The sequence below is a fragment of the Manacus vitellinus genome, unplaced genomic scaffold, assembly GCF_001715985.3.
Source record: "Manacus vitellinus isolate BGI_N305 unplaced genomic scaffold, ASM171598v3 scaffold_0_pilon, whole genome shotgun sequence".
NCBI classification, from domain to species: Eukaryota; Metazoa; Chordata; class Aves; order Passeriformes; family Pipridae; genus Manacus; species Manacus vitellinus.
The window spans coordinates 18,643,494-18,670,512 of NW_021938789.1; the positions used below are offsets into that span (position 1 = coordinate 18,643,494).

At 39.7% G+C, this 27,019-nt stretch overlaps 1 protein-coding gene across 1 annotated transcript; it reads right to left on the reverse strand.

Moving 5' to 3' along the window:
* Window positions 1–1,732: 1,732 nt before the first annotated feature.
* Window positions 1,733–26,221, reverse strand: BEND4 (BEN domain containing 4). Its single transcript, XM_018068713.2, has 4 exons — window positions 25,663–26,221; window positions 13,336–13,427; window positions 8,843–9,083; window positions 1,733–5,644 (listed from the first exon to the last, which is right to left on the reverse strand). The coding sequence occupies exons 1-4, from the start codon at window positions 26,219–26,221 to the stop codon at window positions 5,427–5,429; spliced, it is 1,110 nt and encodes a 369-aa protein (XP_017924202.1). The 3' UTR covers window positions 1,733–5,426.
* Between the last annotated feature and the right edge of the window lie 798 nt (window positions 26,222–27,019).

A 27,019-nucleotide genomic window follows, 5' to 3' on the forward strand; every position in this document is an offset into this window, starting at 1 on the left:
CCTTGTTGCTGTTGGCCAGCACCCCAGCCTCCTGCGTGAGGATGCTGCTCCATCAGTTATTTGGTATTTGTTTTATCCTCATTTGATCTGGCCTTGTTTTATGTATTGTGTGCACTCAAACTACTCTGCATGCTTGTTGCTGTCTTCAAGGGCTTTTCTGTTGTGCTTAGCACTGTAGCTCTGGTTCTTCAGTAGCATTGATCTTCACAAAACCCCTATGAAAGAAGAGGTAGAACTATCTCAGTTCCTGAGCACAGCAGGCTGATGTTGAAACATGCTGCCTCCTGCTGTGTTCCTTTGGGACTGATGTTTCAGTCTCCTCACTGTGATGGAAGCACTTCATATTCTGACACTCAGTCCACTGGCTTCAGTCAGTGCCTCAGTAGAGGGAAGGAGGCAGAGAAAGCATCCATTCCTGCCTATCTGAACTCCTCAGGGCAAGACTTTTGCAATGTGAGTAGTCTTATTAAAATAAGATTACAAAGACTTTTATAATCTCAGCTTGCATGTGAGCCTGTTCTAAACAAATTAGGTAAAAACTAAATTCCTTCATATGCGTGAGATTCAATGACTGCCTTGGACCTTAAAGGTTCTCTTTGGGAACATCTTAGTGCTTCAGCAAAGACATAACTGCCAGCAGATGGGCTGTGCTTCTGAGGGGACCAGCACTGTGGCAGAGCAGGAGCACAGTTTAACCATTGCTTTACCAGTATGTTTAACAGGTATTTAGTGGAAGAATGATAAAATGTGACATTACTGAATTGCAGCCCCCATCTGTACTGCCTGTTCCCCTTCAGTTATTTCCCATCCCTGCTTTTCCGCCATCCCAGGTACCTCTTCCTTACCACTTCTCTCTGCCTGCCCAGCCTCATGTACTGACTCTCATGGTTATCACCTTCTTACAGGCTCTGCTGTTAGACCTAATCTCTCTTTTAAAACTTCACAAACCCAGCTGCTGCCTCTGGTTCCTTACCTATATGCTCTCCTTCCCTGCCAGCTTTCTGTGCTACCTGTACTACCCCTTCACCCTGTTGGTTTCCCCACAGCCCATTCCTGTTCAGTCCTGCCTCTGGAACCACCCTCTGAGCCCAGGAGTCTGGGAAGTCAGAGCTTTTCAAAGATAATTTTTTTCCCCAGAAGGGTTAATACAGGGTTTTTTTGCCTAAACTTCTCAGAATCACTTGAAATGATTTTGGTGAGAGTTTCACTAATAACTGTTTTCACTAATTTCACAAACAAAAAAAAAATACAGTAGGCTGTATAAACTACCTGCTCAATCCCAGTTAATTTTGCAGTATTACAGGCACTGAAAAGTGTTGCTTTATTATGGCAATATTTGGCAACCAGTTCAAATGGCTGACACCAGCCTGCAGTCAGGCCCATCTTGCTTCACAGCCCTGCAGAAGGGGTTTGCCATGGTGAATGTTTGTCACTGTAATTCCTCTACAGATTATCTGGACTCAGAGTTCTCTAAAGTGTTTAAGAGAACAGGAGACATTGCATTCAGCCATCACCGAATTTTGAATTAAAATGGGATTTAAACTTCACTGCTTGAAAATCCAGGTCTTAAGATTGCAGGTGGGTACCTCCTTTGAACAGTCTTTCTATCTAACCAACACATAAATATATGTAGTTGTATTTTGAGATGAAAATTATTTATTTATATTCATACTTGAATTCTTCATAATCTTTCACTGTGCTTGCCAGTGTGTCATACCAAACAAGCATTTAATGCAAAAGAAAATGCTCTAGCCTTTTATATAAACATAAGTCTAAAACTTTTAATATATATTTATAGTCAGAACCAGTTGTGATGGCTGTCACATTGACACAACAATGCCTATAGAGAAAGAGAGAGACAGATTAACCAGAGACTAACTTTTATTGTGCATTTTTATGCAACAGAACAAATGGAACTGGAGGTATGTAGTAATAAAACCAATATTCAAATTAGAATTAACACCTGAAATAGTAAACTGTAGGTAACAAATGTCTTTATAATTAAAAAATATTGACTGTTTAAAAAATTCTCTAAGATTTTATATTCTTTGAAAGAAATGTGTGTTGCCACATAGAAAACAATTCACACATCCTATAGAAATTGTCACAAAAACCTTACTAGTCTATATTACACTATGCACTTTTTTTTTGTACAATATCTGATAAAGGTCTATCCCTAACCTGTACTTACTTTACACAGTACAATCATCATTAGAAAGTATTCATAGAATTAACTACACCATAACAATAAAAATATCAGGATTAATGTTTTTTTTTTAATCACAGTTTCTCCACAAATATTTGTCATAGAAAATATAGCGAAGGCATGTTGGCACAGATGGGCGTGCGGTACTGCTACACAAAGTTTGAGAGAAGGCAGATACATAAATGACAGTAAGATTAAAGCGTATGGAAGGATAAGACAAGAATCTCTATCCTCCTGGGACTTTCTGGAGTGGCATGATAGATAGCAGTTTCCTTCTGTTGCAAGCCTGCTGTCTACATCCAGAGCTGGGAAGGGATGTGCTGGCTTACAAAGCACACTGCTTAAATATGGATATCTCACCCTGCAAAGGCTTATGTGCTATCTATAATTTCAGGTCCCATAGTATTATACCTAACATCTTGTGGATATTTAGACACTTCAATGTGTATGAATTTATAATACCTCATGAAAAAAATAACTGGAATAAGATGTTGTGGAAATTTTGGGGTTTTTAAAATGAAATGGGTGGGTCAAGTGGTCATGATGGCAATTGAAGACAGACAACTGAGAAAAGTTTTTTATACTCTGTTACTTTAAAACCAAACATGAACAAAAATATGAGCTGGTGTCTGTTAATGCCTGTCTGTGACTATGATTCATGTCACTGGCCAGTGCACATAAGCAATTGAGGGCAAAATCTTGTTTGTAAAGAAAGGTCCAAACCAGCAAAGCCATTTCTACTGCCAAAATGGCTTTCAGGATGATACTATACTTTTGGTTATTTTGCACAATACGAGAGTAGAGGATTGTGAGTGGTTCCATGATGCTGGCTACACTTTTTACACTAAAAATAAAGCTAAGCTTACTGGTTATTTCAGCAAATCCTTAGGTCATTACATGAGAGGTCTGTCCAGTCCAGTTAATCTGTTCTGAGACTGTTAAAAGTGAAATGTTTGTATTTTTAACATCATACAATTAAATATCTGAAAGGAAACCATCACAATGTTTACAAAAATACAGCATGATACATATCGCTGTGGACAAATTTACAGTATAATGTTGATTCACATATTCTGACATGTTTTACCAAATAGTTCTGGTATGTGTCACCACATTAAACATAGACCAGCAAGACTTACACCATCTGAGCAATGTAACATCTTCTATTATAATTCTTTTTAGAAAAGTGTAAGTTCAACACCAAAAAGCTACGATAGGATATCTGTACTGTGACATTTCTGTACACTGAATTTCTTCTCTAGAGGCCACCATGTGCCGTTGATCGCTCCAAGAAAGTCACCTCCTGCCTGTAATGAGGGGATGCAGTTCCAAACCCCTTGCTCTAGTGAGGTTCTATGTGACTAAATTGGTAATTGACTTTTAGAAAATAAATTAGTTAATTTGGGTCCAGTGAGTGCCTTTCAACCCCTTTCTAAAAAATCACCAAAATTAAAATGAACTGAGAGGTATTGGACATTTAAGGGCCTAAAGCATATCCTGGCTGAGTGAGGTCCTGTCTGTGGCAGTGCATGGTGGAGCCCGTGTCCTGAGATGCCCCATGGGCCATGAGAGATCGGTTACAATCGCAGGCAAAGAGGAGGCAGATGGCAGGAAGAAGCTATTGTGTGGGCAAGCTGAGCTTTGAGAGATGGCTGCAGCCCTGCAGCCTGCCTGGGACTAGAGGAGCGCTGCGCTCCAGAGAGCCCTTCCTGATCTCTGAGGAAGGGGCTGGGTACCTCCTGCCTTGCCTGGTGCACAGGGAGAAGGTTGGGAAGGAGAGGAGATGGATAAAAGGAGCAATTAGTAGCTATTCTCATGGCTTGCACAAGGCGGTGAGGAAAGCTGGGGAGTGTGAGATATGCATTCAGGAGAGTCGACACTGATGAGGTAGCACTAAGGATGGTCAAAAGTGAAGTGAGCTTTCTTTACAAAAACCAGTTCCCTGTACCTGCTAGTGTGGAAATGTTGTCTCAAGAAGAGCTGGTTCAGGCTGTAAAGGATGCCTGCATGGGCCTGAGCAACCAGACAAGGGTAAGGAGATGCAAACACCCCAATGTGGAAAGGAAAGGGTACAATTTCTTTGGCATTGCCTATTTCTGGAGTGCATCAATTTGGAGGGACAATGGACTCCTAAACCTTTAAAATTAAAGGTTTTTGGTAGACCGATTTTTGTTTTTAAAGCTGGTATCTGCTTCCATGTTGTGCACTGTTGTGAATTCTGCTCTAACAGCTCTTTTCTTATAGCTCTCAGATAGTACGGAATGCATGTTTATCAAATACAGAAGTCTAAACTAGGCTCTTCTTGCCCAACCCCTCCCTGAATCCAACTCTGAGCAAAACCAGCACATTGTCTCATCTTTTTCAAGGAATGGATATAAAACACAAATGAAAGCAAAACCAAGAAAAGGCAATTTGAAGCCTCTAAAGCTATACAATATGGCTGCAGAATAGCAGCAGGCAATGGAAAATCTGTCTTCTGAAATGGCAATTTGTTTTTAGCAATCTTGTTTTAATGAAAACTGTCATGATCAACTCTGCTCCTCTAGAAATCTAGATAAATATACTGTCTATCTGATATACAATGCAATTTTTTAGCTGTTGGAAGTGCCTGTTATTGTTCTGGGTCTTTGAAGGATTCTGCTGTTGATGAGTGCTGCTGTTTTACCCGGAAGCTTAATTTCCTGGAAGAGTTGCCTAAGGAAGTCCCTGAATTTTTCATCTGGTGCAGTATTTTAAGGTAGCATTTATAATTGTGTTCTTTTCTGTTAGAAAATGGGAGACCACTTCTTTTTTGTTGTAAGTGTGCAGACTAGTTCTTACATCTCCTACTCAGGGAAAGCAAATAGCACCCAGCTGTTCTGGGTCCAGATCTGGAGTTGTTATCAATAGGCAGATGAGATAGTAGCTGCTGTTTCTTTTGACATTTTTAGTTTTTTTAATGACCTTTTCTCTACAACTAGATGAAATGAACTGCACTTTTCCTTTGAGTGTGCTATGAAGTATTTGGATAATAGGCACTGAGAAGTCTTATTAAGAAGGACTTGAAATGGATTTCTTTCTGTTAACTGGGATATGGTAGGATGGAGAAGCTGAAATGTATGCAGTATGTGTTCAAACATGCTTTGGACTCCTAAATGACAGCAGGGTTAAGTATGTTTAACAAATAGTATCTCCTAAATTAAGTGGTTGCTACTGTTGTATGAGGTGGTTCTCACTGCCATCAATCACCAGATCCATCTTGCATACCTCTATTGAAGACTTCATCCTGTGATCCTGGATGGTCAGTCCCTTCATAATATGAGTTCCCATTGTGAAGGAAAGTCCCCACCGCACGCCCCTGACGAGCGTGTCCTACTGCGTCACTGAACACCTTGTTTATTTGCTCTTCAGATGGCATCCACCAGTCCGGGTTGGAAGTACAATGCATCCTAATAAACTCTGCAGGAAAACATGCAAGGATAAAAAACAGCTTGTCTTTGCAGCATTCTTTATCACCCAGGCATCAAAAGCTCACAGGAAATAAAAGGGGATATTGCTGCTCTACTTAAGCAGAAGTAAGCATTATGGGGGATGCCATGATAATGCCACTGGGACCTATTTTATTGCTGCACAAGTGTGTTTCTCCACATGCAGTGTATGCTGTTATACCTGAGCTAAATAGGTGATGCATGGGACCTGGAGATAAAATACCTTCTGGCAGAAATAAAAAGAACTAATTCGAAGTGAAGGCTGTGATTCAGCATGTGCAATACATGTGAAAGCTAACATGAACGGGATGTATTTAATTTGAAACCTGTTGGTGTTTATACCTCAAGGTGATTGCTGTCGTGGATCTTTATGACCTCCCTCTGCTGGCTGCTTCAGCACCTGCAGGCTGCAGGAGCCCACAACCTGCTGGAAAATGTCACTGCCATTATTTCTGTTTGATGCTCCTTTCTATTTGGGATATTTTTCCTTTTAAGTTCTGCTTTTTTCCTCTCCCTGTATTTCACACCTATTTTTTCAGACTAAACTCGCCTTAGAAATAGCTAAATGAGATTAGAGGGCTGAGTTGGTTAGGCTTCCAATAGTTTTCAGTGCGGGAGAAAATGAATTGTACTGCATGTAATTTGGCTATTAAAGTAGCTGGTGCTTCCACATGCAGCTATTTGTATGTAATGATTACATTTTTTATAATTTATTTTTCAGATCCTTTGACATGTAATATACTAGACCTTGCACAAGGTGCCTTACCAATTCTGGAGTTGTAACTCCTAGACATAGCTCAAATAGGTGTATTTGGACTTTGAAACATCCAAAACCAATTTTAAATGTGAGGGCACCTTATTAGAGATACTGGATACGCTATAGCTCATATTGAAACTGAACTTCTTATTTATTCTGTAATATTAGTTATTCCTTCATGCAGTATTGTGTGTCCCAGGATATTTTTAAATTCTATTTTCTACTGTTGACAAGCCAACAGCACAATAAGTGGTGTAAGGTAACTTCATTACTGTCACCACATCTCGAGACGGGGACTGCTGTGCTTTTACATGGGTTCCTGTGCCTGCAAGGTATCTCATCTGTTGGACAATTAGGATGTGATTTTTGCATAGCTCCTCCAGCAGTGTGTCTGCAAAAGTGATAGCAATCTCTGTTTTAAATTCATTTCCCTGGAAATCCGCACAGGCAACAGTAATTCCTTCCTAGTTATGCTCATGTGTGCCTCCACAGACTTGTCTTTTTCTCGGAGAAATGGTTACCACATAAAGGAGTAATGATATAATTTAAGCACGCCAGTCTGTTTTAAAGCTGGTTCCAGACACCAGTCAGTTGTAGGAATATATTAAAAATGTTTATAGATATTTAAACTACTCTGAGTGCAGAGAGACAACCAATTTACACTCTCTGCTATGGTGGAAAGGTATAATTGGCCATTGGCTGAGAATTAGTCAGACACTTGTTACCTTGGCTTGCAAATGGGCAGGAATCAGTGGCCAGCTCTTAGCACTGGATAAAGTTGTCCTGTTTGCACCCATGCACAAAAGCTCAAAGGGAGAGTTTTCTACTCTGCTTTATTTGCCGGTCCTTATATACTGAAAAGTTTTGGCTTCCTCTTCAAGCTTCTGAAAATTAAAGAAATTACCCTTCCTCTTTCTCCCTAGGAGCACTCCCCACATTCTTTATGTCCAGGACCCCAGAAAGGAGAGTGGCCATAAGCAAAAGTCCATGTACAGGTGGATTTACTGGTAGTCTTAGGAGGCAGGGGAAGAAAGTGGGAGAAAAGGGTATCAACACTCTGCTTATGTGTAAATTATTAAGTAAAATTTTAAGTAACTTAGTAAATATTAAAGCACTTGTATCTAGCCTTCAGTTCTCAGGAAAACTTCTGGAACTCTGAATCTTCCTCCAGACCTCTATGGCACAGTGTGCAATGGACTTGCCCTTCAGTTAAGCTCTGATAGAGTATTCAGGTCTGGTTAAAAGATTCCTTTGTAGTATAAAAAGAGCCTCTTTGCCTAATTTGCCTGTATGCAAAATCTGAGTTCATTACCTGGTTACATCAATGTACCCCAATCACAAATCTTATCTACTTAGCCCTGTTGGATTCTTCTACCCTGCATGGCAAGAGGCTCCATCTGGTGTATATAACCACCTTGGACTCCAGTTAAATAACTAAAGATATTTTTATCACTGACTGACCAAATATAGCTTTTTACATTGCATTAATTACTAAACATTCTTGAGTTAGTTCAACCAAAATTTCATGTATGTGCTCATAAAATACTAAAAAGTTAACTATGAGTTAATTAAGGAAATAATAAGCATATGCATTGATAAAATGCAGATGTTGATATTAAAAGATGTTTTTAATTGGGATTTAAAAAGTCCAGGTTTGTATGTTTTATTACAAATCTTTGTAACAGGCCTTTCAAACAATTTTAGGAAATGAAAGTACAGAACATCCTTCACAATCTGTACCCTTTCCTCTATATTGTCCAATATCCTCACTCTCCGACATTGCAAAATGCTTGCAAAACTCCCCCTCCTTTTCAAGCTAAACATGGGGGAAAGTTATTCTCCAACTTTTTCAGCCAATGTTGCATCAATATGCCAAAAAAGAAATTAAATTCTTAACAACACATTTGTATACACTTTGTAGGTAATTAACCTGTAGATGTTCTTGACCCTATAAGATGTCCAAACCTATTCTGAAACTTGGTTAGCTTCTAACACCAATGATGCCTTGTGTTCTTCTACACATTAGGTTATAATTATTCCTTTGGTTATTTTTGTGTATCAGGGTTAAAAATTACCCTCATAGTTTATTACAAAAGAGTGTAATCAGGATTGTCTGGATTTGCTTCTTTGTTTAAAGTGTATTAGTGTCATGTGGCCTTTCATTTCTCCTCTCTCAAATAAGCAGCCTTGTTTTTCCCATCCAAAACCACCCAAAACACATATATAATACATACATACATACATACGCGTATGTATGTATAAAAAGAAAGTGGAGGGTTTCTGGATGCTTGTCACCTGCCTGTAAAACCCCTTCTAGTTCTGCAACTGTCAGCCAAATGCTTCTACTGAGCCAGAGCCAATGTGGTGAAATGAGATCACATATGGTGGACACTGAGCGAAAAGATGCAGTACCTCTGAGACATGTTACTTTTACTGGATCCAGAGGACGTCTTTCAGGACCTGTCTCTCCTGACTGCACTGACCTTTTCCTTTTTCCAAGGCCGCATGAGTACTTAAGCTCATCGGTTGTGAAAACAAATCTGATGAGATAGCGCAGGAGCCGTCGTCCATCTTTCTTGGAAGAATTTACAGCCTCATCCCACTGTTTACTAGTGATGTAGACAGGGTAGTTGTTCAGCAACTGCTTACTCCCCTGGAAAAGTGAAATATTTCCATTCCTTATTTTACAAGACAAATAGGTAAAAATGTCAGTTGCAATAGAAGATATGTTTTTTAATTAGCCACAATTCTGACAGTGAAACACAACCCAAAGTGAACATTGCTCTTACTGAGAAATGATTACTTTTAAAATTACATTTCCATTTTCTAGAAGTCAAATTGAGTGAGGCACAAGGAATACATTTTGAGAGCTGGTTATTGATAATTTCCACTTTAACAAGCGGGTTCAAAAGAGTTAAGAATCAGTGACTGGGTATATTATTTAACTATAAAATTTCTTCTTAATATGTTAGAATGCATAAGAAAGGTCTTTGAAGAGCGTGATCAAATGGATCATTTGATTGCAGCTGACAGTTTACTTCAGAGGTGACTCTTTTGGTCTATTTTTATAATAAATTTATTACTTCTGTAGAACACATCTGAAACTTGACAGCAGTTATGTTACTGTGAAAAATGTAAAGAAAATAAATAAAGGAACTATGGAAACTAAAAGCTTTATTATTATTAATGAATGCTGTATTAACTCCAATTATAGCTTTACAGAAATGCCACTGTGTCAGCTGGAAAGAAATTTTGCTTTTAACCTTCATAATTTGTGTGCTTCAACATTCCAACATTAAATGAATGCTGTGGGACTAATTATGGGGATTCCTATAATCCACACACATTTATAAGCCCTTTTAAGCCAATTGTACCTAAATTGTATTTAATTTAATTGTTGCCCATAAAATGTTATAGTCCACGATTACCCAATTAATGTAAGATGGTACTGGTAATTTACTTAAAATAATTTAAGTACACAAAAATCCCAAACTACACTCTCCTAGAGACTCATTCACGTTTACAGCTGCACCTCTTTATCAAAATGCATAAATCTAGAAGCCTAATTAGTAAACTCTTCGTATAGCCCCCGGCTTAGACAGGAACTCGCAGTGAGCCACAGAAACAAGGGTCTGGTGCTCATGGAGGCAATCAGCCACATGCTGCACTTGTGGGCAACCGCTGCAAAGTTCTCCTCGCTTCCAGGCCTTTGATATCTCAAAGCTGTTTTAAGGACTACCCTTGCCTTCTTTCATATATTTATTATAACATCTTTGGAGACCGCTTGAGTGCATCTTTGAAGTTTCTTCTCAGGTATTTGCTTTTAATTTTTTTGCAAGCTTGATATATGGAAAATTGAATTTAGTGAGGACTGTGCTGAGAGGGCCATTAGATAATCTGTATGATCTAGAGTAGCAGCACCTCCCAGTGGGGTTACCATCACTGGGAGCTCAGCCTGTGTGACCGTCTGCTACTTGTTTGCCTTGCTGCAAGCTGCTGGCAAAGACAGCTATGGGCAAATCCAAAACTCTGCAAAGGAAGCCAAAATATAAAGGAAGAGATGGGCTTTGTCTGCCTGAGGGGCCACTCCTCCCAGAACAACTCAACACTTTATTACCTCTGAAGCTTGTAATCCCTAAGAGAAAGACCCTTTGCCTATAGTCTAGCTCTGTTATAATTTAGGACTTTCTCTTTGCACTTCATTGTCTCCTCATAACACTGCAAAAGGGTCAGGATCAAGTTCTCCCCCTTCATTCATGATACAAGAAGCTGCTTTAATTTTTGGCAGGTACATAATCCCCTGGGAAGCCTAAGTCTAAAGAGCTCTGACATGAAGGAACATTACCTTCCATCCAGTCCAGCTCCTTGTCCTCTGCCAAAATGGTGAAGGGGCTGGAGGAGGAGGAAGAGCAGAGGGGAAGCATGGAAAGCTCCTTGGAGGTGTTTGTTATACTCTTATGCTAAAGCAACTATAAACACAGTATCCCTGAGGGAGCTGACACAAGTACTTCCTTGGTTTGTTCCTCTACAGCAGTATACAGAACCACGTGATACTCACGTTGGTACTTATTTTTTTCAGCACCTAGCTCCTCATCCCTTTTCTATAAAGTCAATTATTTTCCTACCTTAGATTTCTGAAATCTATTTTTTTCCTATTACAAAAAGCCTCTAGTGAAGCAAGGACCATTCTTACTGATACCAGTGCCAAGTACAAGCTGCAGCTAACTCTGTAGGCACTTTCTTTTAAGCCCTGGCAGGCAGGGATTATGCGATGCAAGCCCATTGCCCAGCGTGAGGCTCCAGGCTTGCTCATGTGCATTAAGGATGGATGCTCATATGTGGCTTTGCTGAGCAGCAAGCTATCCTAGAAGCTGTGTTTATGTATATACAGCACTGATGGAAATTCGGTGCAGAAAGGCCCAGTGTCTAGATTTCATGAGAGCTCCCATTACTATTAACTGAGGAGAAGGTAATAAATTTTGTATAACTTCCTCAGCCTCAATTTTATAATGCTTCTCCCTTATTCCCCCTGAAATTTAGGATATTTTTCCTCATTCTTCTCCAAAGGCATGATACAGTGTTATGCTACTCCGTTAAACAATTACTGGGATCCTGCTACAGACACACTTTAATTGCTTTCTCTGAAAGAACAGTACTTCTGGGCAAAACATTCTCACTAAATATATGATGTGGTTTAGTGTGTCCAGCACTCATTAATCTAAAACAAACAGAAAACCTCCCAGAAATAAAATAAGCAGACCCCGAAGGAAGAACCAAAATACAAATGCCTTCATGCTTGTATTTGTATATGATTAAGCTCATGAATAAAAGATTAATATCTATGTGTTTAACTGAAGGAAAAACTATGTCACATTGTGACAAGCTATTCCTTGTGGGACATTACAGAACAGCCTCAGTTTTTACAGTACTTGAAAATTTTGGTTAAGAAAAAGAGCATTAAAAAATGATAAATGAATCTTTGGAATATATTTGAGTGATAACAACTAACTATATATAAATATAAATACGTATATATCAATTTGTATATATCAATTTGCACAGAATAAAACTGAATGGAGGAAAAAAGTGATGCACACCCTGAACTGCTGCTAAATACCTTCAGCAAAACTTGGGTAAGTTGTACTTTGTGAGGCTTGCACTACGTATCATTTATGTGCAAAGGGAGATCAGACTATACCTAAGTCTTCCCTCTTCTGATTTTGTTTCTGTGAATGGACAGTGACACATATACAAAAACATGCATAGCAAGGGTCTCAAATGCAGACGGTCTAAATGAGAAAAGTCTCAACAAACCCACTTAATTTCAGGCATTTTTACGAGCCTGGATAGAAAGACACTGGAGCAAAATTAACATGAGTTACACTAGATACAAGGACTCCCTGAAACAACATCTCAGCCTTGGCCATATTGATCTACATAACTGATCTACTCTGGCCTCCAATCGGGAGGTCTGGAGACACACTATCTATAATGCTGCTGATGCTTTTGAGAAAGCACGCAGGATCACTCGCAAGGAGAAAAGACAACGCAGAAAGATTCGTGCCCTGCAGAATATACCACCTAAGGAGTCTTTCTGCTGTGCCTTTTGCAACTGGATGTGCCTGTCTCGTATTGGCCTTTTTAGCCACCAGCGCGCTTGTGACGAACGTGGGTAAACCCCTCCTCAGATCTTCATTCGTGAAGCCCAGCCATGATGGCATTAGAGCTGATAGAGAGACCTATACATCTATTTACCTTCTAGAGAAGGGCAGGACTTAAATGTCCTGCTTTTTACTACACCACTTTTAAAAAGGTCATAATTACAAAAATCCCCAAACTTGGTATCAAGTACAAAATTGTTCGCACTCAACATTTTGTTTGGGATCTTCCTGAAAAAAAAGAGCTCTCCACAGACTTGCAGAAGTCTGTCTGCAAAATGAAGAAAACATGTATTTTAGTGTTAACCATGTCAGGGCTACACACGTGTCTGCGTCTGTGCACAACATGTTGGTAACCCCCACACATGGGCTGCAGCCCCTGTGTACCAGCAGCTGCCGTGTGCAGTCACTGCCAGTCATCCAGCTACAGTTTTCACCAAGATAGTTCTAGCCTAAATTTTTATCAATAAAGTGATGTTTCTGAGAAAAAAATTACCTGAAGCAGAGCAAGTGCAGCTGTTCCTGATGGAGGGAGCTGTATATTGCTTAGTAAAGTCATTCTAGGTTACACTAATGATTAGTCTCCTCCATTTGGGGCATTACTGAAGCTAAGAATGACAGTTTAACAATAGATTTTACATATTTTTTACAACTAAATATATTATTTCAGTGCTTATTTATTTGCCAACATGTTTTCAGTGAATTTTCAAACATAAAAAGGTGTAGCTTGTCTTCACTGTATACTACCTCAGTTGGATGGTCTGTTGGCTGTGGTACCATAAGCTGGTTGTGATGCTGAAGTACGGTCTTCAAATAATCTAAAACAGTCTGGCAGGGCACTGCATGAAACAAATTGCAATTATTGTATATTAGCTATATAGCATGAAATAGAACAACAATACTAAATCAAGCAGTGTTCTTCAGGATCTGTTTTGTACATCTGGGAGATTTATTTCAAACAGAAAATACTTCTCATTTTGATTTGTGTGGGCACTTCATTTAATAAATGTACAACAAATGTATTTCATATTTGAGATATCCGACATTGCTTTTATTTTCTGCCCACTAGTTTTCAAAGGGTTTTTTCCTAGTCTGAAATTATAATTATTACAAATACAAATTAGGTCAGCAGTAACGATAATAAGAAAAAAATCTGTAAATACTGTAAAAAGCCCAAACCATACAAAGGAGAAAACATTTCTTGGACCTAAATAATGCACTGACTGACATGTAAATATGCTGAAATGTTTTTTTAAACTACAGTCTGATTAACTATACTGAAGAGATTCAATGATTCATATACCTTAATATCTATTCCCTCCCTCCTCCCAAATTTGATATAAAACTAGGTGTTAAACAAATTGCTTTATTTCTCTTTCCCTCATCTTTCCCGCTTTCCATTCCCATCACTCTCATCCATTTCAGTAGTGGTACCAACATCCTATTCCCTTCTGTTGAGGTGAAAGGTTAATTAGGGATGATTCAATTATGGGTCTCTCTTAAGCAGATGCTGCCACAACTGTGATTAACTCTGGAGTATTTCTGAGATACAGCTCTTTTCTCCTGAGCCTGAAACACCACAGGAGAGTTACACAAAAACTTACACAAGTCAGTCATAATGTTGCATTAGTGTCTAAGGTCCCTTATCACTCTCACACTTCGTACGGATTGTTTTTGTAAAACATTCAGACTTAATCATAGTTTCAGCTAAAAACCCAGAAGAAATTTTTTTTATTATTATTATTTCTTGGCATTCAGCCTTTACGCCTGGAAAAATGTGGTGATTTGGGCTTTCTCTCGAGCTAGCAATCTGAAAGCCAGCATTGAAATAGCTGAGAATGTCCATGCAAAACAGATTCTTTAGTGAGGGCTAAGTGCTGTTACATCCAGCAGTGTGTGTGGCAGGACAGTCCACCCTGAACAGACCTAAAATGCAATAATACATACTATGCAGGCCATCATGCAAACTATCATGCCAGTTCAGCTGCTGGTGCCAGGGTGCTGTCTTGGTGTTAAATTATGCTAAGACCATCCTGGTTCACCAGACTTCGAATATACATCCTTTTTTTGAAACAAGATGTGACAGATAAGCTAGTCTGTGACCTTGTAAATCTGTGACTACCAGTCCTTCCCTTCGTAACTATAAAAGCCCAGTCCAAACTTCCTTATGGCAGATTCTTCCACATAGTTCCTTGAAGTGTGGAGGTTGTCCCGTGAAGCAGGGACGCCTCTTCATCGTTACTCCCCAGGGGCTGAGAGAAAGAGAGAGATCTGTCCGCTGTCTTGTATGGTGAGTTATATCAATCTCTACTTAATGATTGTTTCTTTTGCTAGCTTCAATACAACAGCTTTAATATAATTGTTTTGTTACAGTGCACTACATTACTTTGTTATATAATACTCTACTAATAGATTTTTTAGCTGTTACACTGTGTAGTAAATAATTCTGATTAAGATCTTTCATCTGTTCACCTGTTTGTTAATTTGTCATAATAAATAATTAATTTATATAAATATATCTGTTTTGCCATCATTAAAACCCAGCAGACAAAGTGGTTTAATCATACCTCCATAACTCCTTTATATTTAAACAGTTAACACAATCCGAGGCTAAGATAGGATTCAGCTGCACCTAAACCCTTCTCTGAGAAGGAGTTTAGAAAGCAAGAGAGTCCTTTCTGCACCTCAAGACTCACCGGCAAGGCTTTGCTTCTTAAAACTTTGTCTAAGCGTTCCACTCTCCCGTGACAGTGTCCATACAGAAGCCATGCCAAGTGCCTGATATGACGAATAAATTCCTACGTTATTGCACCCCACACTGACTTCTCTGTAATGTGCCCACCAGTGTATTTACTCCTGTTGCTGATTTTTCACACAGTAAGTAATTTCACTGCAGGTTATTGAAAGATATGTTTACCTGTGTTCTTCCAAAGGGATGAGGCACAAGCGAGATGACAGGAAATTATTTAACCTGTTGTGTCCCCAGCAGATGAAGTACAGCTCTACTTTAACTGTATGCTACTGATAAAATGCCTTCTCATTACCAGTGAGAAACACAAAAGTACTAAAACCTAGACAAAGCTTATAAAACCCTCTATCTTCATAAAAGCAGTAATGTTTTGGCCACAAAACTGTATGATTTTTTATCACTGTAGTGACTTGAGGATGCTGAACATTTTTGACTTGTAATGCCATTGCACAGCACAGTTTGCTGTTGGTACAACAGCCTTTCAAACCTTCAGCCTTTCAAACACCAGGTGCTATTTTCAAATCCAGATTTCTTGGACTGCCATATTAACTGAAGCCTAAAAGAAGCCACAAAGAGGGGAGCATGAGGTAGAAACTCAAAGTTTTGGTTTTGTAACTGAGATACAGTCCCTCTTATGGCTCTGCAAATATTCTCTATTTCCTCCAAACCCTGCAGCAAACATAACTTTGTAAGAGCCTGGGGCTCCCAACTGTGAAGATGAATAATCATTTAAATGTACTAGCTTATTAATTTTGTTTATCTTTATCTTTGATGTGGTCTCTAGAGTTAACAAGATCATAATCCCAAGAGCTGATCTCTTATGCACGTTTCCACTTAGCACCAACATCACTAACAAGGATCTGCACCTACTGAAACCAAGGGGAAAGACACCAGTATTGAAATAACATTGGTTTGTTATGGTGTAGTAGAAAGACTGTGGGGAGGCAGTAATTTTCCTGCCCTTCCTCAACCTGAGGAAGTAATTTTCCTTCCTCAACCTTTTTGCCACTGGAAGAGGCAAAGTAAGCTGGCCTGCAGCAAGTGAAAGAGTAAGGTCTTAGCAGGAGCTAAAGGGTGAGGAGGAGGGGCTACAGGGCACTTGGCATGCTAGGGAAGGCTGGTCTTGCCAAGATGCTAAGCAGGACATGTGTAAGAGGTGGCAGGTATTTGCTGTTTATTGATCCAAGTTTTAAGACTTCATTGGCATTCTAGGCATCTGTATGTTGTAACAAGTGCTTATTTGACATGGCTTGTCACAGCTTTCTCTGCAGAGTATCCTAATTTCTAGTACATAGTTGAACAGTGAGTGTGGTGGCCACCAAATGTGCCGATGACAAAAGCCAGGCTGTGCTATCTCAGCCTGAGCTGCCACACAGCACAGTGACTCTCTGGACTAAATCCTTCTTGCACCAGACAGCATCAGTGGGTAAAACACAGTACAACCCAAGTCATCATCTCCCAGTGATGCAGTTTCTACCCTCAGCTCGTTGTTACAGCGTGTACTGTTTCACCCTCAGGAACATAAACTTTATTTCAAGTCTGCATTTTGGTTTTTTTTTCTTTCAACTGGGTTTATAAAGTATTGGAAAAATAAATGGAAAATGCCTGTCGCTTGTTACATGCTTATAGTTGGTGGTGAAGTAATTTATTCATCTTCTCTTTGCTAAGCTCAACACTGACGTTCCCAAGGTGCTGAGCTCCTGCTAAAAGCAGGCCCTACGCCAGCTTACATGCTGGTACAGCTGAAGGCCATGGTGGCCCTTTTGGCCATGCTATGCATCAATACTCAGGCAGAAAATCACTGTGTCATCCAAAAGCCTTTCTCAGTGTACATTTCCCAGGGGCTGAAACCAAGTAGAGTGATGTTCTCTGTGCCTCAATACATGATAATCGGCAGTGTGATTGGCCAAGTCTGTCACTTCGCATCTTCCTCATCCACTGCTACCTCTGCACTGCTTGCAAGCTGTGAGCAATGACTGTGTGCTTTCTTTCACGGATTAAAGTATTAAAGCATGGGCTGTGAACAGTTTCACAAAAATTTCCTCCAGAAATTCGACTGCGTTGTGGCAATTTCCCAGATACAAATATATTTGTATTTTTAAATCACTTTTTGTAATATGATGTAACACCCTGAATATCTGCAATACCCTCATCAATCAAAGTTTTTGTCTCATCAAAATCATATTTGGCCTGGTACTAATGGCATTATTCCCTTTTAGAACTCTATTAATTGAAGCTGGCATCAGCTGTGCAATTAGTTAGTCTGGGCTCAATATCAGGCCAATGAACCCACAATCATAAAGAACATCTCCTATGTCCTTTAAAAAAAAAAAAAACAGACAGTATTTGCATCTTTTGGTCTTCTGTAGCATCCCAAATATTCCAAAACATATTGTTTTAGTTCCTGAAGGGAGTTGTCCAAGCCTTACAATTTTGAAAACATCGCACTTTGATAGCAGCTGCCTAGTTCTTTTGGTAATAAGTTGATGTGCACTAAAGGGACAAAAAGCTGGTGTGCCCAAGCAGCTATCCCCTCCCGGCAGCCCATGCTGCAGCTCTCTTGGCAATGACATCTCTGTTCTTGAACCACTCTGTCCTATAACCTGGGCTGGAATCCACATCTCTTTATAATTTTCAGCAAGTCTGACAATTCTGGCTCTGACTAACAAGCTCTTCAACTGTGCCCCCATTGGGAGGAAGATGGGACAGACAGCTGAGACTGCAGTCCCACATGAAGCTGCTGGTGAATGTGTGCTAACACCCAGAGTTATGATGGAAATGGAAAATATTTCTACCTGCTTACCATCATCATTATATTAGTGTGACTGCATTATTTTGCTCTTCACAAGTACCAAAACAGAAATACTCAATAAGCAGTTCCATATTATTGATAAAACCTATTTCCATCTGATAATGGTCCAATACTGTTATTAGCATGCCATATTTTTCCTTAATTTTGCCAGGAAAAGAAAGCCTTCTCAAGACAGTGCTCCAGGTTTAATTGTTATTATTAATTTGCCACTGATCCTAACTTCTGCTTTTTACTCATCATCATCAATTTCCCTCTAATCTATCTGTTATGTTTCTAACTGTTCCTTCATTTTCCCTCTAAGCTGGTTGTTTTTGTAAACAGCATGAAACTTTTCCTTCTAGATAGTCTTTTGGGGCCTTCAATAACATGCTTTTAATGTTTCCCAGTTACTGCCCACTCTTTTTTCTTTTTAACCTTTGGTTCTAATAATTGTTTCCAACTTTTTATGCAGTGCCAAGAACATCTTTATTATTGGTTTGGGCTGGGGTTTTGCTCATTATAAATGTTACTGTGCAACATCACTTGCACTGGTATCTGTCAAAATGAGGGCTCTCATTTATCATCCCCAAAATGTGGCCTCCCAGTGTAAAACACTCCAGGGCTGTTCATATTGCCAAAGCACAGCACTGTCAAGAGATGCTTAGGCTTGTTGTAAATAAGGTGCATCTCCAAGGTAAATAAAGTCTATCTCTGACCTCTCCCGCAGCATCAGACAGGCCTAGTGAGAAAGGATGGCTCACCCCCAGCTTGGCAGTATGTCTGCCTGTGGTGGCTTCAGCCCCATAAACAAACAGTATGAAATCTGGTTATTCTGTTCACTAATGAGATTATGTGCTCTGTAGCCGACACTGGCTAGTATTCCTCCTGGTGTTTTGCAGAAGACGAATCCCTTAGCACTTAAGACAATTTACCTCTGACTTGCCAGGAGGAGAATTGGGAAGGGTGTACATTTACATCCACCCCGCTCAGGCCAGCAGCTGTTAGTTAGGACTGGCTCAGCATTGCAATGTGTCCTCCTTTACTTGACCTTGAGCGATGCTTCTCTCCGAGTTCATTCCAGGGCATTTCTAAATTGATGCTCGACTGTCAAAAAGATGTAACAAATGATAGGGAATGTGCTGATGAACTACATGGCTGTGTGAATTTCTTACAACATTAATGGAGATGCCTTCTCTGCCTGGGATTTGGACAAGTGTACACGGCTCAGATTATTTTAGCTCATATGGTTTTTTTTATTTCAACAGTCAGCTGAAAGCCAGCGAAAGCTGGATGGTCCATGAAGGCAAGTTGTTGAGCTGGAAAAACAACAAGGGGCAAAGGAGAGATGGGGGTTAGGATCTCTGGAGGAACTGATCTCAGTGCTCAAGACCCTACAAATTTGGATGTTTGTAACTGGATGGTAAAATAAAAGCAGCAACCATTTCTAGTGAGAGCAGACAGGAAAAATCAAAATAAATAAAAGCAGCAACCATTTCTAGTGAGAGTAGACAGGAGAAATCAAAATAATCAACATTATGTATAGAAGGGTGTTCAAGATTTCCTAAAATGACCTACATGCCTGCCAAAAACAGGGAAGGGAGAAAAAAATCTAGCAAAAATCACATTACTTTTAAATCCCTCTCAGTAGTGTTTTCCATGTGGAGTGGAAAAACATTTAATTTCTATTAATCCGCATCTAAAAGGCCACTGGAGTTTTAGTTTTAATTTTCTTTAATTTCTTCCAGAAATAAGAATGTTCCCCTTCCACACGCCTCTAGGACGTACATCTCTGCCTAAACAAGAGCCGAAAAGAGATAAAGCAAGGCAGCTGTGCATCTCTCATTTAAGTGATACTGTCACATGCTCACGTGGCTTTTATTTTTGTTTGTGCTCCCTCACTTCCCTTCACTCATTAGAAGGTACTCCTTCTTATGCTCCCTTTGAGCTCTGGTCTTCCCTGCTGAAGGGATATTGCCTGTAAAAACCCCTCTACAATACACTTCTACTGCTGATAACTAACAAGGAAATCAAGGAGTCCCCAGTGAGTGGGGACAGCCGTTTGAGTCACTAAAATGACAAATGTTGACCTGCAAAGGGCAAACCCAAGTTGAGACTGGGGAGTTCATCCTTGCCAGGCTGAACTGCAGCTCCCCACAAAACTCCCACCAGGTCCTGCTCCCCAAGGAAGGCTAAGAAATCTGACCTCCCAAATTCTCATGAGTTTGTACCCAGAAGCGGGGAGAAAACAGATTAAAGCCCTGGTCTGCTGCAATTATATATCTCAGTAAGTTTTTGTATTCAGGCAGGTTTAGTAAAGTAAGCCAGCACCCGCAAGCAGCAAAGCTGTGCTGTAAATTCAAAGGGGTTCTCGTGCCAAACACTGGGTGACTGTGCTCAAGGTTCTCTCTTCTCACAGTAACTTCACACTTTGAAGCTGAACAGCAGAACAAGGCCACAGATCAGACCAAAACATCCAGAACATCAAGGGAAACCAAAGAAGTGGTTAAATGTGAACATCAAGAAAAAGGACCAAAAAAAAGGACATGAAAAAGTGTTCATCATAACCCTTGATGGCTGCTTTATCTGTGCTGTGGCTGTAGTAGGCTCTTTGGAAATATGATGCTCTGAAAGTATAAAGGGGACCGGATTTCTAGTGAAAAGTAATATCTTTTATTAGATCATCCAATAGTCAGGAAAAAGAGTCAAGCCTTGGGCACACAAAACCTCCTGGAAAACCTGGTTGACTTTTTCAATTACGTTGATATTAACTCTACCTGTAAAACCCGCTTTGCTTTGGCTACTTGCAGCCACTCTGAATGCTGTCTCTACAGGTGATCAGCTCTCTACATTTGAGGATGGTTTCCACCCCCACCCTTCTGCTGTTTACTGTAGTATGTTCGCTGCTGGGCTAACGAGGCAAGAATAATCACTGCCTCGTTGTGCTTCATCTTACTTTTTTATACCTTTTCACTACTTTCAGACTGGTTTGTCTAAAACCATGCAGCAAAACTGGGACCACCAGAAGGCAAACCCTCACTCATGATTTTGGGCCTTTCCTTTAACCACCTGGAAATATTTTCTTCCTTTTAGGTCAAAAACTGCAAGAAAATCATGCTGACAATAACAAAGAACTGCTTAATATCCTGATATATTAGATGGTCTAAATCCAGGTCTTACATGTGGTTCCACAAATAGGTCTTTAATTTCACTATTGGGAATGTATCACAGCCCTAGTAATTTCTATACAGAGGCAAAAGATTAGGAGACACTTTTATCCTCGTATAGATGGATTAATTTGCTCTGTTCTTGATGGTCTCAAAACCTTAAAGAGCCAATGATAACCTTGCCAAACTCCTTTCAGAAATCATCTAATGATAATTGCAAAACAAGAAAAAATAACACACTAAATGAAAATGTTTCTCTTCAATTGAACTGAAACCTGAAAATGTTTGGTTAATGATTTTCCATAAAAAAATATACTGGGGAAACTGAAAAAGAAGTCATACTGCTCCAAAACCCAAAAACTGAAATATGAATTTTTCTTCATTTATTCTGTAGCTGGAACAATTAAGATTTCACACAAATTTAAGTATTATTTCAGTCAAATCATATCTTTTGAGAAAAAAACCCTTGACCCATGCAAAAACCAAAATATATGCAATATTTTACCCATGTAATTGTTTTTCTCCAGTGGTGATTCCCAAAGAAAGATGCTAGGCTATAGGTAAAAAGATCCTACAGAACTGGAGGGCTTCTACAGCAACAGGGCAGAGTCCTGAAAAGGGAAAAATCTTATTTTCCATGTCCAAAAGCTACAGGAAGATATGTCTTCTGTAATATTTGTTAAAAAAGAAAAAAAGTCATTGCCTTTACATCTGCTGAGGAAACACTCTTCTTCTCAGTAGTGTCTTTGTGAGCCTTGCTCTGCAGAACTAGAGGCAGAGATGTATAGCGGTAACTATTTTTAGATCGCAAACTCTCATGGATTTTAAAAGGGCTTTTGCATATGGAAAGTAAAAAAAAGAAATGCAAAGTATTTCAGGAAGAGGATAAAATTATTCATATTATACACCAGAAAGGAGGGGTTGGTGCTTTTATAGTCTGTTGAGAGGGTTGCTAGTGGGAGCCTCAGCGACCATGGGGACAGCACAGTGCACATCACCACCGCCCTAGAGGGTCTCCTGCCAGCCTCATCGAGTAGCTCTGGCCCAGTTCCCCCAAGGATGAGAAGGAAACCACTATGTAAAAAATATCCTGCTCTTTCGGTGGCTTGGCGGAGACAGTATGGCAGCCTTCATGCCCATCTAGCTGCCTCCTCAGTTGCTTCTGCACCGCACTCATCTCCTTCCCTGGCCCTTTGGATGCCCAGCATGAGGTGGACAAATTCACAGGGAAGAAAGTTTGTCTTCCATCATGACTTTGATAGATGTGGGAAACACTCTGCAGAGGGATTTCTGGCTCCCTCCTGAGGCATGCAACATCTTGATGGGCAAAGAAAAAAAGGGCTCAGAGAATGAGTGTTGCTCCTATTTACACACAGAGTTGGGCATTTCAAGTAACAGAAAAATTTCTGCCAGCTTTTTTGGTAGTAGAAGCTCACTGGAACAAAATCAGCACTAGAGACAAAAATAATTAGACATTGCCTTTAGTTGATTTTTGATTAACTTTGCTCAGTGGTGGCTGTGGGACTGCCTGAGGAGCTCAAACCTCTGTCCTACCACATAGCAAAATCCGAGGCAGCTTCTGTGGCTCGTACTGCTTCTCCAAACACGAGTCACTTCAGATCTATCTGTATGTCACCCAGACAGCAGCAGATGCATCTGATGATGATTATTTGTTGGCAGATGAAGTCCTACGTCCTTGCACATTTACTTTATCTTTGTCTGTTTCCTTTGATACACTGTTAACAAGGGGTTTCATTACTCCCGGGGCGTGTAAAATGACTATGATTATGCATGGTTATTGCTTTTAAAGGAGATGAAGGGTAACTATGATGACCCAGGTAAATAATGGCTGCTTAACTCAGGATTAATCCTAGCAAAATACAGGTGATCACAATGGGATTCAACTGACTAAGAACTAAAGAACATGAATATAATTAATGCCAATCAAAATGGTCTTATGGAAAGTAGATCTTGTCAGACTAACCTGATCGTCATTCTTTGATGAGATTATAGATTCACTTGAAAAAGCTGGGTTGAACAATATAAGACACCTAGGCTCCTTAAGGGCATTTCACTTACTGCCATGAGTTAGCTGATTGCAAAAGGAGCGACACACAACATCAGTAGACTAGAACATATATAGATTAGGAACTTGCTACTGACAACTCAAGTATTTGTCATTGTGGAAATCATCATTAATAGATGTGTTTCTAGAAAGGTTCAACAGGATCCAACAACCTCATTACCATTCAGCATTTCTAACCAGGACACAAAGTTAATTTAAAAAGAATAAAAAAACTCTGGATGATACAGAAATGGAAGAATTGGCAAACAGTGGGCAAGCATGGCAGGCAGAGCAAACTGGAACACTTAGTACATGAACACTGCCAAATACAAAGTACACACATCTAGGAAGAAATGTGCACAGAACGAGAAGCTCAGCAGCACGACCCATAGTCAACTGACCAGGGCAACCATGGGTAGGAGCAAAGAGACTATTCACTGTTGATCAGGCAGATAGGATTGTGTTGTACGCATTTCCAGCGCCCAAATTTTAAAGAAACGATCAAAAGGGGAGAAAAGAACTGCAAAGAAGTATTCAACTCATTTGAGGAGTTTCAAGAAGGTCTGTTTGCTTTGTTTATCTAAAATGGAAATTAAGGCAGTTTTCGGTCTGTAAGTACCTTCAATCAGAAGAAGTACCAAGACTTAGAGAGCACTTAATTTAGTGGAGCAAAGTATAAAAGTCAATGGCTAGAAGCTGATTTCAGGTAGTCAGACGGGGAAGAAGGCACATATTTTGACCAGTGTAATTAAGCACTGGAACCAAGTGTCAGGGTAAGAGTTGAAACTGCTGCTTACCAGTGTCTTTAACTCAGGACAGGAGGCCTTCTGGTATACTACTTGAGTCAAATGTAAATTATGCTTTAGTCAAAGTCAAAAAGATTACCGCATTCAGTACTGCATTCAGACTGAATGAAAGCTGTAGGTGAGATTACAGATCCTAAATGATCATTTTTGGTCTTACACACCTGAAGCTAGGATGCAGCAGGACTTCAAGTGCACACAATTCCCTTTGTCATGCAGTGTTTCCAGATGATGTACTAATCACTACTGAAACCAGTGAGAGTGCATGTGTTACGGTAACTCTAGATTTTGGGAGGGGTGAGGGAATTACTCTAAATTTTGCGTTTTCTCTGCACTGAACAATGCTTCTTATGGGATTTGTCTACACCCCTATGGACCAATGCCCAAAAGAAAAACACAATGTGATATAAATAATACATAATACATCACTGATAGCTGGGGAGAATTATGAAGACTGCTGCTTCCTTTTTGCTCAGATTTTTCAACTGCCCCTCCATATTGGGGCAGTAGTTGCTTACTGCCTTCTTTCTGCACAGTTAGCAGATTTCAAGTATTTTCTCTCTTGCAGTGCATGCTATATTACACGTTTTTCTGCCATTTAGAGATTAGTTCATTTAATTTTGCATGGATCTATCCTAAGCACCTCAAAGTCAGGTAGCAAAGGTGCAGCTCTCTAGTGTTTATACATGTCAGAAGTGTGTTGTAGGCCTCTTTTCTTTGCTAAATTCCAGTTTGCTTTTAGTATCACTATTTGAGGTGTATTTTCACCTGTGCTGAAAGTTGAGAAGATATGGTCCAAGATACTTTGCTCTTATCCAATACCACTCGTCAAGTATCTTGACACATCTTAACAGTGAGAAGTCCTAGGTTTAAAGGGCAAGAGAAGCTTTTTGCATAGGGGGTTTCTACTAGATTGGGTGTTTCTGTCTTCTTCCTCTCTCTCTCCCAGTGTCATGCAGGTAGTGCTGAACTGGAAAAATTATTGTTGAGCTTTTTTATTAGGTTTTATTTGAAGATGAATGGGAGGAGATGTATTAATCCTTCTCACTAAGCTAACAGCAATTTAAGAGATACTATTCAAGTTAAAAGCCAAATTTATTTCAGGTAAAAGTATGGATGTACCTTTGAATAGTTTCCTTAAGTAACCAAAAAAAAGAGGCCCAAAAGGGAATTAGTCTTATAAGCTGCAATGTTACTTAAAGAACAAGACAGATAATGAGTTATAAAAGCATATGTTTGAAATTACTGTGACAAATCACCTGATATGTGGAATTTGAGATTCCAAGTACATCCCTGAACACAGCTCACTAGTCTATGACTCAAGGTTTATAGGGATGAGTATCAGCAGACAATTTTCCACTGAGCACAGATAAAGGAATTTTGGCTGGAGACAAATACCAGTGTTCGAAATGACTTAAAAAATGACTAGAACTTGCAACAAACTATTACCCAAACTATTTTAATCACTGATTGGCAACATTATATAGTAAGAGATTATTTACCTGGAATGCTCTCCAACTTTCTACGAAGTTCCTCATTTTCTTGTTGCAATGAAATTACCTCCTGTTCTAGCTCTTGACACCGAGGGCAGTAACCTTCTTCTTCTTCCTCCTCTTCCTCCTCTGGAAGTGTAGAAGACGATGGATGACCATGAGATTCCGATGTTGCTGGAGATGTCCATCCACCTAAAGTGTGTACTGGAGAGGTTGAAAGTGGATCCACATCTGCCAAATGGCTAAAATCACTTATTGATGAGGTGTTCTGAGAAGGGAAGCTCCCAGAAAGCAAATAGTTCTGAAGGGAATCAGTAAAAACTCTCAGAAAGGCTGAGGTTTGTTGTTTCTTTTGCATATACTGCATCTCTATGTCTAAAATGTCTGACGTCTGACTATGGACCATTTTCCCAAGCTGACATTGCTCTTGTCTTTCACTATAATTTGGGTTTTCCTGCTTTATACAAGAAATCATGGACTGAGAGTGATTGTTGTCCAGTAGTTTTCCACCACAATTTAAGAGACTTAGAACCCGGCTGCATTGTTGGGCAAAGGCATCCAGAATCATTCGACTCTCTGCAACAAAAGAAAACATGAATCACAGAAACCTAATGCAAAAGGTTATGCTAGGCAGTAGCAGCTAGATGAATGTACACAACCGTTTACAGTAGCATGCATTTTATTTCTGAACACATTAAAATTATGGCTTCTGCTTTAATACTTCTGCAACACTGTGATTTAAAACAATCCTGACTTTGTTTCTATTTTGAGAGTGCCCTTGTGCCCTTGCTGTTAATCAGAAATGCATTGTGATGATAGACACAGCTTACTGCCATCTTCTTTCAGAGGGATTAAGTCAGGAAAATGGGGAAGAAAATACAAATTCCATCCAATTTGCTACAAGTAAAATTTCAAGTAAGTACTTTTCTGAAAGTCTATTTCAAAATGCTGGAGAGCATTGTCTGTACATATTTGCAGGACTTTGCACCACATTTTCATCCTCTGCCCTGTTCCTCTCCAACAAGGCTTCCAAGCTTTGTTTTTATTCCTTTTCGGTTTTGCTGCAGTTGTTTGACATTGACACTTCACACAACCCACACCCAATTCTACGGACTTTGCTTCTGTTCCTTATGCTTTAGGTTCAAGATACGTTCAAGAACAATCCAAAACCCCATGTGATAAGCAAAAAACCCTCTTCTTAAATAAAGCAAAGACATCAAATGTACAACATGAAGCTCCTCTGGTCAGAGGAGGAATTTTTTCTGTCCTGCTGACCTCCTATGAGTTTGTGGGCAGGTCAGTATCACACAGTGGGCAGCATGTGAAGTTCTTCAAGATGCTCTGGATACAATCAGGAAAATCTACA

What these genes read in the sequence shown, in the direction of transcription:
- BEND4 (XM_018068713.2), bottom strand. Translation starts at nt 26,221, where the DNA reads ATGATTCTGGATGCCTTTGCCCAACAATGCAGCCGGGTTCTAAGTCTC. An exon ending in AAAGTTGGAGAGCATTCCAG is followed by an intron (nt 13,428 to 25,662) that starts GTAAATAATCTC and finishes TGTTTCATGCAG; the next exon opens with TGCCCTGCCAGACTGTTTTA. An exon ending in CAACAGACCATCCAACTGAG is followed by an intron (nt 9,084 to 13,335) that starts GTAGTATACAGT and finishes TCACTTTTCCAG; the next exon opens with GGGAGTAAGCAGTTGCTGAA.